The 11,275-nt window shown below is 51.8% G+C and overlaps 1 protein-coding gene and 1 long non-coding RNA gene across 3 annotated transcripts in view; one reads left to right on the top strand and one right to left on the bottom strand.

Moving 5' to 3' along the window:
- Window positions 1–3,943: 3,943 nt before the first annotated feature.
- On the bottom strand, window positions 3,944–6,187 carry LOC105825265. The gene is made up of 3 exons (XR_001138253.1): window positions 6,054–6,187; window positions 4,704–4,813; window positions 3,944–3,956 (listed from the first exon to the last, which is right to left on the bottom strand). It is a non-coding gene; the product is annotated as an uncharacterized LOC105825265 (long non-coding RNA).
- Window positions 6,188–6,213: 26 nt separating this feature from the next.
- The window catches only part of ABI3 (ABI family, member 3), an 11,415-nt gene continuing 6,353 nt past the window's right edge, over window positions 6,214–11,275 (top strand). The window contains exon 1 of one of the 2 annotated variants that reach the window (XM_012662983.1): window positions 6,214–6,831. In XM_012662983.1, the coding sequence (XP_012518437.1) occupies window positions 6,715–6,831 (117 nt within the window). In that variant the 5' untranslated portion in view covers window positions 6,214–6,714. The remainder of the gene's footprint in view (window positions 6,832–11,275) is intronic. The other variant, XM_012662992.1, reaches the window with a different exon arrangement.

Raw genomic sequence — 11,275 nt, forward strand, 5'->3', positions numbered from 1 at the left:
CAGCACCCATGACAACCCTGAGCTCCTCATGCAGTACCAGACTTCAAGACAACCGGCCAGTTCTCTGGTGGCAGGTCAGTGGTGGGGACACAGAGTTGCCCTCACTAGACTAAGCACTTATCAGGAATTGTGTCTGCATTCCCTGTCATGTCCCTGCCTATACCACCATCCATGGACTCATGGAATGTCTTCTAGATGGTCATGGCATCCTAGACCAGGCTATCTCCAACCAAGAAGCTCTTCCCAGCAAAAGAAGTAAGGTGCAAAATGTAATGTGGATCCTTGAACAGAAAACTGACATCAGTGGAAAAGCTAGGGAAATCCAAATAAAGTCTGGAGTTTAGTTAATAGTATTGTACCAATGTTAATTTCTTAATTTTCATAGAAGTATCATGGTTGTGTAAGATGTTAACATTAGAGAAAGCTGGGTGAGGGGTATATGGGAACTCTCTGTACTATCTCTGCAACTCTTCTGTAAGTTTTCTTCTTTTTTTTTTTTGGTAGAGATGAGGTCTTGCTATGTTGCCCAGCCTGGTGTTGAACTCCTGGCCTTAAGCAATCCTCCCGCCTAGGCCTCCCAAAGTGCTGGGATCAAGGCATGATGGGATCACAGGCATGAGCTGCTGTGCCCAGCCCTTAAATCATTTCACAATAAAACTGCTGGGAAAAAAAGAGAAGAAGTAAGGCCAGGGGCTAATGTCAGCAGGATTTGCTGATCTCACCATATGTCCATCATCTAGAAGCAGGTGGCTTTACAGAGGGACAGGCTGGCCTAGTAAAGACCAGGGTGGGGCTGGGTGCAGTGGCTCACGCCTTTAATTCTAGCACTCTGGAAGGCCGAGGTGGGAGGGTTGCTTGAACTTAGGATTTAGAGACCAGCCTGAGCGAGAACAAGATCCCGTCTCTACTAAAAATAGAAAAATTAGCCGGGGAGGTCATCGTGTGTTCATGTAGTCTCAGCTACTCCGGAGGCTGAGGCAGGAGGATTCCTTGAATGCAGGAGTTTGAGGTTGCAGTGAGCTATGATGACACCACTGCACTCTACCTGGTGTGACAGAGAGAGACTCTGTCTCAGAAAAAAAAAACCGAAAAAACAAAGACCCAAGGTGGAATCAGCTAGGAGACACTGCTTTGCACAGATGAGGTGCCCTCCACTGGCTTCTGGCTGTGCTCTGAGCAACCTATAGTGCTTTTCTTTCACAGGTAAAAAGCTCAAAGATCTGTGGGCTAGCGGTGGGGATGGCTCAGATGGCATTGATGATCCACGCCCACAATGATCATTCTCATCCTCCTAACTTGCTAGCGGGAAGGTTTGGGTGTGCATGAAAGCAATGCTGCCACCGGGGCACAATGTAATACTTCCTTTGAATGGAAGCTGAGATCTCTACCCAGCTATTTGAGGCTCCTTAAACAGACAGAAAAGGGGGTCAGGGTGTTGGGCGGATGACTGACCTTGAGACTTAGGGGATCCTGTGATTAGTACCTCACCTTGGGGTGCCCGGGAAAAATACGGGAGGAGCTGGAGAACACGTGAGGCACAGTGCCACAGCCAAGGCGGACAGAGGAAACTGCGGCTCTATGCAGAGTCCCAGCAAGGGTTCAAACTCGTCAGGAATAGAGGACCTGGAACTCCAACCAGTGAGATTCTGCCCGAAGGCAGGAGAACAAAGACTGGGTGGTGGAAGAAGGAAGCCATAGCCGCGTGGCCTACAGCCCCAGGACTGCAGCTCCCACCTGCTTTTCCTTTCGTACCGCCAGGGCCGTTTAGAATATCTACCTTTCCCCATTTTCTGAAGTAAGAATTATTGTCTTTCAATGTTTTCTCTTTCTCATTCCTCTTCTTTTCCTTCTCTTGAGTGGAGCGTATTGAGAGTGGTTGAATTTCCTCTAAGTTGTGGGATGGTGAGATGTAGTCAGGATGGAACTGGGAACTGGACAGCCTGGATTTTGACCACGGTGGCCCCATGACCTTGTCCTTAATGTGCCTCTGGGCTGCGGCCTGCTGGGGCAGGGAGGCTGAGTTTGCAGCTGTATGTAGGATTGCTGTGTTACATTAGGTCTGTTTTCAGAGACTTGCTTTCAATCGCTTCTAGTAAATCTCCCAAGCCGGAAACTTGGATGTCATCCTTGGTAACCCACTGTCCCTCACCCAGCGCTCAAAGAAATATCAAGCACTGAAAACTTTATTTCTCAAAGAACTCTTCAACCCACCCCACCCTCAGACTTACAGCCATGGCCCTAATTCAGGCCTTCTTACCTCTCCCCTGAACTAACAAGCACCTCCTTAACTCCCTCTCCACATTCACTCTTTCCTCTTTCGATCTTGTCGAAAGCAAATTTCTTTACCGAAAACATTACCCAGTCACTCCCAGCAGATAAGATTGTTTAGTTCAACAAGCGAGATCTGAGCCCAGCTCTCTAACAGCAGACCCTACGGATCCAGGCCTCCCTCTTGACATCCCCAGTCCAGCCTCATCGGTGTTCCCATTCAAACCAGGAATGGAATATGGGTGTTAGTCCTACCCACTCTTCCATCCTGGGTGCCCAGCACATATTAGACACTCTTCAATATTAAATAAATCATGAAATCATAACTTCACACACTCTTTTTGTCATAGGGTCATCTGGGGGATCTAAATGGCTAGGAAGGCCGGGCAAGGTGGCTCACAACTGTAATCCTAGCACTCTGGGAGGCCGAGGTGGGTGGATTGTTTGAGCTCGGGAGTTCGAGATGAGCAAGAACGAGATCCCGTCTCTACTAAAAAAATAGAAAGAAATCAGGTGGACAACTAAAACATACATATATAAAAAAATTAGCCAGGCATGGTGGCACATGCCTGTAGTCCCAGCTACTCGGGAGGCTGAGGCAGGAGGATCGCTTGAGCCCAGGAGTTTGAGGTTGCTGTGAGCTAGGCTGACGCTACGGCACTCTAGCTGGGGCAACAAGAGTGAGACTCTGTCTCAAAAAAAAAAAAAAAAAAAAAAAATATATATATATATATATATATAAATGGCTAGGAAGAGGGCCATAGGATAGGACATGAGATGGGGTATAAGGACCCCTTGACCCCGGGCCCCCAACCCAAACTATTGTAGTGGGGAAATGCCTTTTTCCTAGGAAGAGAGTGAAGGGAAAAGATGGAGAGGTTCTAAGGAGGAGTAAGTGCTTCCTAAGGACGGCTCTCCACACCCTGCCACCCATAGTGCCAGCTGCTCGGCGGCCAGCCGGAGCTCTCCTTGGAGTGTTCCCAGCAGGGGCAGCAGGGACCCAGAGCGGAGGAGAAAGGAGTGGAAGGTGGGATTGGGGAATAGATGCACAAGGCCGCCTTCATTCAGGAATCTTTACTCATTGTGTGACAAACAGAAGGGGAAAATTCGCTGGCTCCCTGGGAGTCCTTGGATACTTGGTGCTGCCTGAGGAGGGACAGACATTCGGGGTGAGGGCTCCGGCGCCATCAGCTTATCATGCAGGTGCCTTTCTCCCTGAAGGGGTTCTTGTCCTCAGGGATGCCTTTGAGAAGAGGGTCATTTCCTGCTTGGGCCTCCACATAATCCTTGATTTCCTTTCCCGTCTGGGAAATCTGTGAGAACACAAGATACGGTTACAGCCCCGGAAGCTTTCTCAGGATCCGTGACATGGACACGCTGTGCTCTCCCGGGCCCTGAGGTTCTCTCCTGTGCTCAGGGAAGGTGGCGCTTCTCGGGGTCAAAGCCCAGCCTCCTACATCCTACCCCGTCCCAGAGGCGCCTCTCGCTGCTTCTGCTGCTCTGGAAAGGTCCGCCATCCCTTTGCATCACTTCCTCCTTCGTGTCCCCGCTCCGCCGGGAACAGGAAGGGATGAGCCGGGAGGGGCGAGGAGGCTCACCGGGGCCCTTGAGTTCTTCACTTCCTTCTGCAGCTGCTCCACCTCCATCCGCAGCAGGTCCTTCTCGCTGAGCTCCTGGGCCATCCTGCCCTGGACAGACACGGCCCCAGGAAGGATTCAGCAGCCGGGATCACAAATCCCATCAGCCCTTCCCGCTACCCCGACACCTGAACTTCTGTCCTCACCTTGCCATATCCCTCCCATTCAGGCCCCTCATCACTCAGCATAACTCTGCCCCTCCCTGCACCCCAGCCCCTTCCCAGCCCAGGAAGACCCCAGTCTGATGGGGGAGGCAAAATTTTTGCCTTTGGATAAGGACCTGTCGAAGGAGGAAGCAGAGAAGGAAGAAAAAAGGAATTTCTTGCAATGGGGAAGATTCAGGAAGCAAAGTTGTTGTTCCACACAGTGACTTGGGTAAAAGTTTTCTCTTTTGTCTCCAGGTCCTGGCAGGGGAGAATGTACCCTAGTGGCCAAGAGAAGGGGTTCTGGGGCCTTCCAGACTCCAACTCTGATCCCAGCTCTGCTGCTGCCACACTGTGTGGCCTTAGGCAAGTTGCTCAACCTCCTTAAGTCTTAGTTTCCCCCTCTGCAAAATGGGTATCATAATAGTACGTACCTACCTCATATAATTACTGTGAGTACTAAGAAAATAATGCACATAAAATATTTTAATACACTGCCTGGCACATAATGAACAGGATACATTTATTATTATTTTTACTAATAAAACTATTGCCATTATTATCACTGCAGAGTTATCAGGAAGGCCTGCCTGGGGCCTAACCTCAGTAACACTAAGACCAGATCCCAGTCCCGGGCAACTGCAGCCCCTCTCACCTGCCAGGGAAGAGCACGCTCTCCAAGTCACTCGGCCTGGACCCAGACAAGACAGTGTTTGAGCCTCCTAGCTCCTCATCGGCTGAAAATCTTCGGATAAAGCAGATGGTCTGGAAACCAAAATCTCTGCTGCCTAAGCTGATCACAGGCTCACGGTTCTAAGCCCGTCCACCGCCTGAGCCTCCAAGTGCTCACTGCCACCGGCACTGAGAGACACTGACATCTCCCCACAAAAACAAAGCAGGAAACAGAGGCCACCTTCCATCTGGCTGCCTCTAGGCCACGTTCTCCCCACCCCGCTCCCTGTGTCAACCTCACTCTGTTAGTGACAGCCCTGGCATAAAGTCCCCAGGGTTCCAAATTCCCCACTTCTCACCCCCTACCCCACCTGCAGCCCTTCCCCTGCCTCCTCCTCCCCTCCCAGCCCTTCACCTCTGAGCCTGCTCCGAGGCTGTTCCTCCCAATGAGACAAGTCCTAGACCAGCTCCTAGCTTCCCTAACCAAGATGCTTTATGTCCCTCATTGGTTCCCCACGATTTCACCTTACGAGGCTCTCCTAGCTCCCTCTTCACTCACTCATTAAATACAAGTGTATCCTCGCTTATGATTCCACACCAGTTGGCGCTGGGGGCTGTGGCCACCCCTAATGCCTGCGTCCATGCTTCTTGCCACCACGCCTCCCCCGATCCCTGAGTGTGGGTCTCCCTTATCTGCAGTCCCTGAGCTCAGGTCCCACGTGCTGGTCTTTCTCTTGGTCTCCTCCCAGGACCACCCAAGGGCTATGCCATCTAACAGACACCGAGCTCCTGCTCTGGCTGACACTTGTGCAATGACAAAGGACCCTCTCTATGAGCAGAAGCTGAGGGACCAATATGGTACATTCACCCTCTCCCTGCACCCCTGCCCCATCCTAGTCCAGGAAGCTCCCAGTCTGATCGGGGAGGCACAATTTTTTGCCACCACGCCTCTCCCTCTTATTCTCCCACCTCTAGGATGACAGACTGGTTGGCGGGAGGGGTAGGAAGGAGCTCCTGGTCCATCCTAACTTCCCTTCCAGGACCCGGGTCCCACTGAAACTGTGAGCTCTAAGAATCTGAGATCAGGACAGGATCCTTGAGGTCGTCGAGCCCAACCCCCCTGTTAATGGGTGACCTACAGCCCCTACCTCCTGCGCCAGACTCAGTGCTCTGTGCACGGCTGCTTCCTAAAACTGACAAGTTAATCTGGAATTTGAGCCTGGTGCTTCTCAAATCCTAGTCCTTCCTGTTGTCTAATCTGAGTTCCTCACATTACACTTGGTCCATTTCATCTTGTCCTGCCTCCATCAGGCACAGGGCATGTAGAGCAGACCTTCATCGCATATGATCCTCCGCAGGCTTGGTGACACTTCTCTGGGAACCTCTGGTTGTGTCTTCCTGGGGTCCAACCCTGCCTCTTGCTGATGCATCAGCCGTTTTCCATTGCTGCTGTGCTGCTACCCCACAGTCCCCGGCAGTGACTGGCCTCCATATCCTATCCACCCTCCACTCCCTCGTCCCTTGGTGACTCATCCCTGAGCTTCCCAAGGAAGCCCCCACCCTCTGCCCTTCCCTCCCCCCTTCCATGAGTGGAAAGTCCACCTCCACCCCCCATAACAGGCCAGCCCCCTTCCTCCCCAGTCTCCCACCCCATCCCCCCACCCACCAGTTTCCTCTCCAGGACCAGGGAGCAATCACAGCTGCCCCGACCTTGGCTTCCTCTGCTGGGTGGGATTGGGGGCTGGGCCCCCAAACAGGCCCCTGGCTTCCCCCTTCCTCTGGGCAGGGGAGAGAGAGGCGCAGGCCCAGGGAGCAGGGACTGACTTCCTCTTGTCCCGGAATGAGCATGCCTGCCCTTTGCAGGCAGGTTTGGGTCTCTCACGCAGAGGAAACCAAAAGCAGTGAGAGGGAGGGCAGGCAGAGCGACCAATCAAGGGCAGGGTGAGGCTCGAAACCCGCGGGCTCCCCGGGGAGCCAGACGGAGGCTGGGGGTGATGGCGGAGCTGCAGCAGCTGCAGGAGTTTGACATCCCCACAGGCCGGGAGGCTCTGCGGAGCAACCACAGTGCCCTGCTGCGGGTCGCCGACTACTGCGAGGACAACTACGTGCAGGTAGGTGGAGCGGGCACTGGCCCGGACTCCCCAGCCCCTCCGGGGGCCCAGAAGCCCAGCCCCAGGAGGCGCCATGGGAGCCATCCTGACAGGTGCTCTTCAAGCCCTTAGCTGAGAAATCCTCCCACTCCAGGCCTCATCCCAGTCCCCAAAACTTAACCCTGACCCCATGCTACCCTGGTGTGTGCCCCCTCCCAGAGCTGGGAGATGGCCGGACAGCCAGCGCGATTCCATCCTGTTCTCGGGACTCACCCAGGTGCGTCTCCTTCAGATGCCCCAGAACCCCAAGCCCTGTGCTCACACTTCATGTTGGGTGCGAAGCCTCTATGTGGGCTTCAGAAGAACTTCCCAAACAGTGTAGGGAACCTGAGGTGGACGAGGGGCAGGGGCTGTTTCCCTGACATTCGGGGGAGAGCAGGGAGAAGTCAGAGTAGGCTGGGTTAGAGAGAGGAGGTCTCACTCAGAGGCAGGGGGATGGCCGGCATGACTGCCGGGAGTGGGCTTCCAGCAAAAGATGAGGAGGGTGGCATTGTAGAAGAGCTTCTTAAATTGTGCGGCTGTTCTAGGATTGAAAATGCAGACCCCAGACCAAGGGAGGAGAGGCAAGGCCACTTAACCATGATTGGACACTTCCGACGTTTCACGAATCCTCACACCCACCTCAGAGACAAGTATTATAATTTCAATTTTATGGATGTGGAAAGAGCAGCTCAGGGAGGCCAGGTGCTTTGTCTAAGGTCACACAGCTCCAAATGGCAGAGCCGGGCATCAGCCCAGGCCTCCCTGACGTTTAACGCGGAGCTCTTTCCTTTCCTTCTTTCTGCCCCTGACACGCTGCATGACTTGAAGACAGTTTATGTGCACTCTGTCCTCTGAGTCCTTAAGAGCTCCAGGCTAAACCTGTTACCCCTTGTGCAAAACTTTGTTTTTCTAACACGAATTAACCGAACTGTGAGAAGAGGCACAGGAATCTCCTGGCATAGTAAGAATGTTGGAAGGAAAAAAAAATGAGCAAGTGCTTATGGGGAAATGACAGATTAAAGGGAGTCAATGACAATGACAGTTAACATGCTTTGTGTCCTTACTTTGGGCCAGGCATGCTACTGGCGTGGCCTCATTTCTTCCTCACCCCCAGCCTGTGAGATGAGTACTTTTCCCACTACACAATGAGGAAGCTGAGGTTTGGAAAGTTATGTCACTTTCCCAAAAGTCCCCACGCTAGTGCAGAGCCCAGATTCAAACCCAGAAATCTGACCCTAGAGCCTACTCCCCATACCACTAGCTGAAAATGCTACCCCGGGGATAATTTCAATCTGTATAGATGTTGAGTGACCAACCCGTGGATGAGATGGAACGTGGCTTGCAAACCAGCTGGTTGCCCTAGCACCGAAAGGCATGCTCGCCCTATGGACAGGAGTCCTTTCCATTCTTTCCATAACTTCTGCACATCTCAAAGTGCTTCCTCATGGGTTCTCTTTTGCACACACAGTGTGCACACACAATTTGCAGTCACAAAGACCTGAGTTCAATTTCCAGCTCTGCCACCTACCAACTGCAGGACCTGTGGCAAGTTTCCCCTCTGATTTTTACACCTTCCTTCAGGAGTGGTTACATGGGTTAAATGTGACAATGTATTAATGCATTCAGCCCAGTGCCTGTCCTTAAGAAGGGACAGCTGTCACCATTACTATTATTATTAGTATTCATCAGAGAGATGGAGAATAACACTCACTTCTAGGGAGGAGAAATGGTCCTTGCAAAAACATATAGCACGGCCGGGCGTGGTGGCTCACGCCTGTAATCCCAGCACTCTGGGAGGCCAAGGTGGGTGGATCACTCAAGGTCAGGAGTTAAAGACCAGCCTGAGCAAGAGTGAGACCCTGTCTCTACTAAAAATAGAAAGAAATTAGCTGGACAACTAAAAGTATATAGAAAAAATTAGCCAGGCATGGTGGTGTACACCTGTAGTCTGAGCTACTTGGGAGGCTGAGGCAGGAGGATCACTTGAGCCCAAGAGTTGGAGGTTGCTGTGAACTAGGGTGACACCACGGCACTCTAGCCCAGGCCACAGAGCAAGACTCTGACTCAAAAACAAAAACAAAAACAAAAACAAAAACCATGCAGCACATTGGAAGCCCTGACCCAGGCCGGAATCCCTGCACTCCTGTGTCCTTCTTGCAGAAGAACACTAACTACTAGACCACACAACCAGTTCCCTTTCCTGGCCTCTCTGAGGATCTTTGTCTGGGGAGCTGCCTAGGAAGGTTTTGGATGACTTCTCAGAACTGCTCTTGTATAAGGACGGGTTCCCATGCCCTCCATCCTCCCCACCCCCACCCCCAACCAGGTGTCAGGAAACCCATGGGGACTTAAGGAGGGCAGACTGGGGTCAGCTGCAGAGTCCTCAGTCAGGGTTGATTGAGTTTACAGATGGGACAATTTGCATGATGAACAAGCGGTCAGCCTCCAAGAGGGATCCCAGACTCTTGTCCCTCCAGACCTAACTGTGGGCCAAGACCACAGTCAGGGGTCAGTAGGCTTCCAGGCTCGAGGCACCCAGAGCTGGGCCAAAGCAGATACTTTCTTTTCCTGTTTGGGCTGACAATTCCACATGTCAGCCCAGGGAGGGGACCGTGCAGGAGAAGAGAAGCAAGCTAAAAAATCTAGGTGCAGATAGAGGAGTAGTCACTGGTCTGTTCTGGGCTTGTTTCCTCACTTATTCAAGGGAGGTCTTGAACTGGATCAAGACCTGCTGCCCTTTCTGGTTTTAACATCCTGAGGGATTTCTTTGCCTAGTCAAGGCTCTCGGTGACGTATGCTGATGAGATGGACTTTCGGTTACATATATTGATGAGATGTAAATTGGCATGCAAATGAGCATCTCTTTCCCAGTGTTGGGACAGAAAGACAGGGAGGGGAGAACCACAACATGGGCTTCCCAGAAGGCTCTGGCTCAGGCTACCCTGGAGGCACCAGGTCTCTGTCAGGACCCCTCTCTGATCATTTCTAGGTCTGCTCTGCAGTGACAGGCACTGAGGGGCACCCGAGGGCCCAAGCAAGGGGACCCCAGTGTACAGCCTTGCCTGTCCATCCCCTGCTTCCTGAGAAAGGTACAGGCTAGAGTTTAGCAAACTCCATGACCTGACCAGGAATGAGGAAGCTGCCTGGGGAACCAAAGACCAGAGATGTTTTGCCCCAGCCCCCACAGTCTGATCTGGGAATGAAAAAACTCTTGTTTTCACCACTCCCTGCCCACCCCTCCTCCACTGACTGGCAGTGTGACCCTGGCTGGCGCCTGGCACAGTGCCTGGCATGAAGTAGGAACATGCCCAGCTGGTGTTTTGGTTCCTATTCGACCTGCTAATTAACGCACAAGTGCATATTTATGAAGTATCTTGTGTGTGTTGGGCAGTATTCTAGGGTAGGATAAAGAATGAAACAGACAAGCTCCCTTCTCTCATGTTACTTCCATTTTAGTAGAGGGAGGACAGATAAAAAGGTAAATAGATAATGTTTGATAGTGCTCAATGTCAGGAAGAAAAGAGAACAGGGTAAATATGACAGAGGATCAATGAAGAGGTGAGTTGGGGGAAATCTTAGCTAGGATGGTGAGGGAAGATGTCTCTGAGTTGCTAAGACCTGCTAATGAGAAGGTTTGTAAAAGGAAGTACAGCATGTGCAAAGGCCCTGAGGTAGAAACAATCTAGCTTGCTCAGAAACAGAAATCCGATGGCCACTGTGGCTGGAGGGGTAAAAAAAAAAAAGGGAGGAGGCAGTGAAGAGGAAGGCAGGAGCCAGACTCAAGGCACTGTACATAGGCCATGGTTAGGAGCTTGGATTTTATTCTTAGTGTATTGGGAAGCTATTGGAGGGAATGAATGAATGAAGTCCCTCTGTTCTGAGCCTCACTTTCCTTATCTGAGTTACCAAACACTAACCTGTAGACTGGAGCTAAATAAGGAACACAAGAATCACTGAAAGAGCTTTTTTGTTTGTTTGTTTTTGAGACAGAGTCTCGCTCTGTTGCCCGGGCTAGAGTGCTGTGGCGTCAGGCTAGCTCACAGCAACCTCAAACTCCTGGGCTCAAAAGATCGATCCTCCTGTCTCAGCCTCCCGAGTAGCTGGGACTATAGGCATTCCTCTCCACTGTGCCTGGCTCATTTTTTGTTTCTATTTTTAGTTGTTTGGCTAATTTTTTATATTTTTAGCAGAGATGGGGGCGGTGGGGGGGGGTCTGACTCTTGCTCAGGCTGGTATCGAACTCCTGACCCTCAAGTGATCCTCCTGCCTTGGCCTCCCAGAATGCTAGGATGACAGGCTTGAGCCACCACGTCTGGCTGGAGAGAGCATTTTTTTTTTTTTTTGAGACAGAGTCTCACTCTGTTGCCCTGGCTAGAGTGAGTGCCGTGGCATTAGCCTAGCTCACAGCAACCTCAAACTCCTG

This window comes from Propithecus coquereli, unplaced genomic scaffold (assembly GCF_000956105.1).
Source record: "Propithecus coquereli isolate 6110/MARCELLA unplaced genomic scaffold, Pcoq_1.0 Scaffold119, whole genome shotgun sequence".
NCBI classification, from domain to species: domain Eukaryota; kingdom Metazoa; phylum Chordata; class Mammalia; order Primates; family Indriidae; genus Propithecus; species Propithecus coquereli.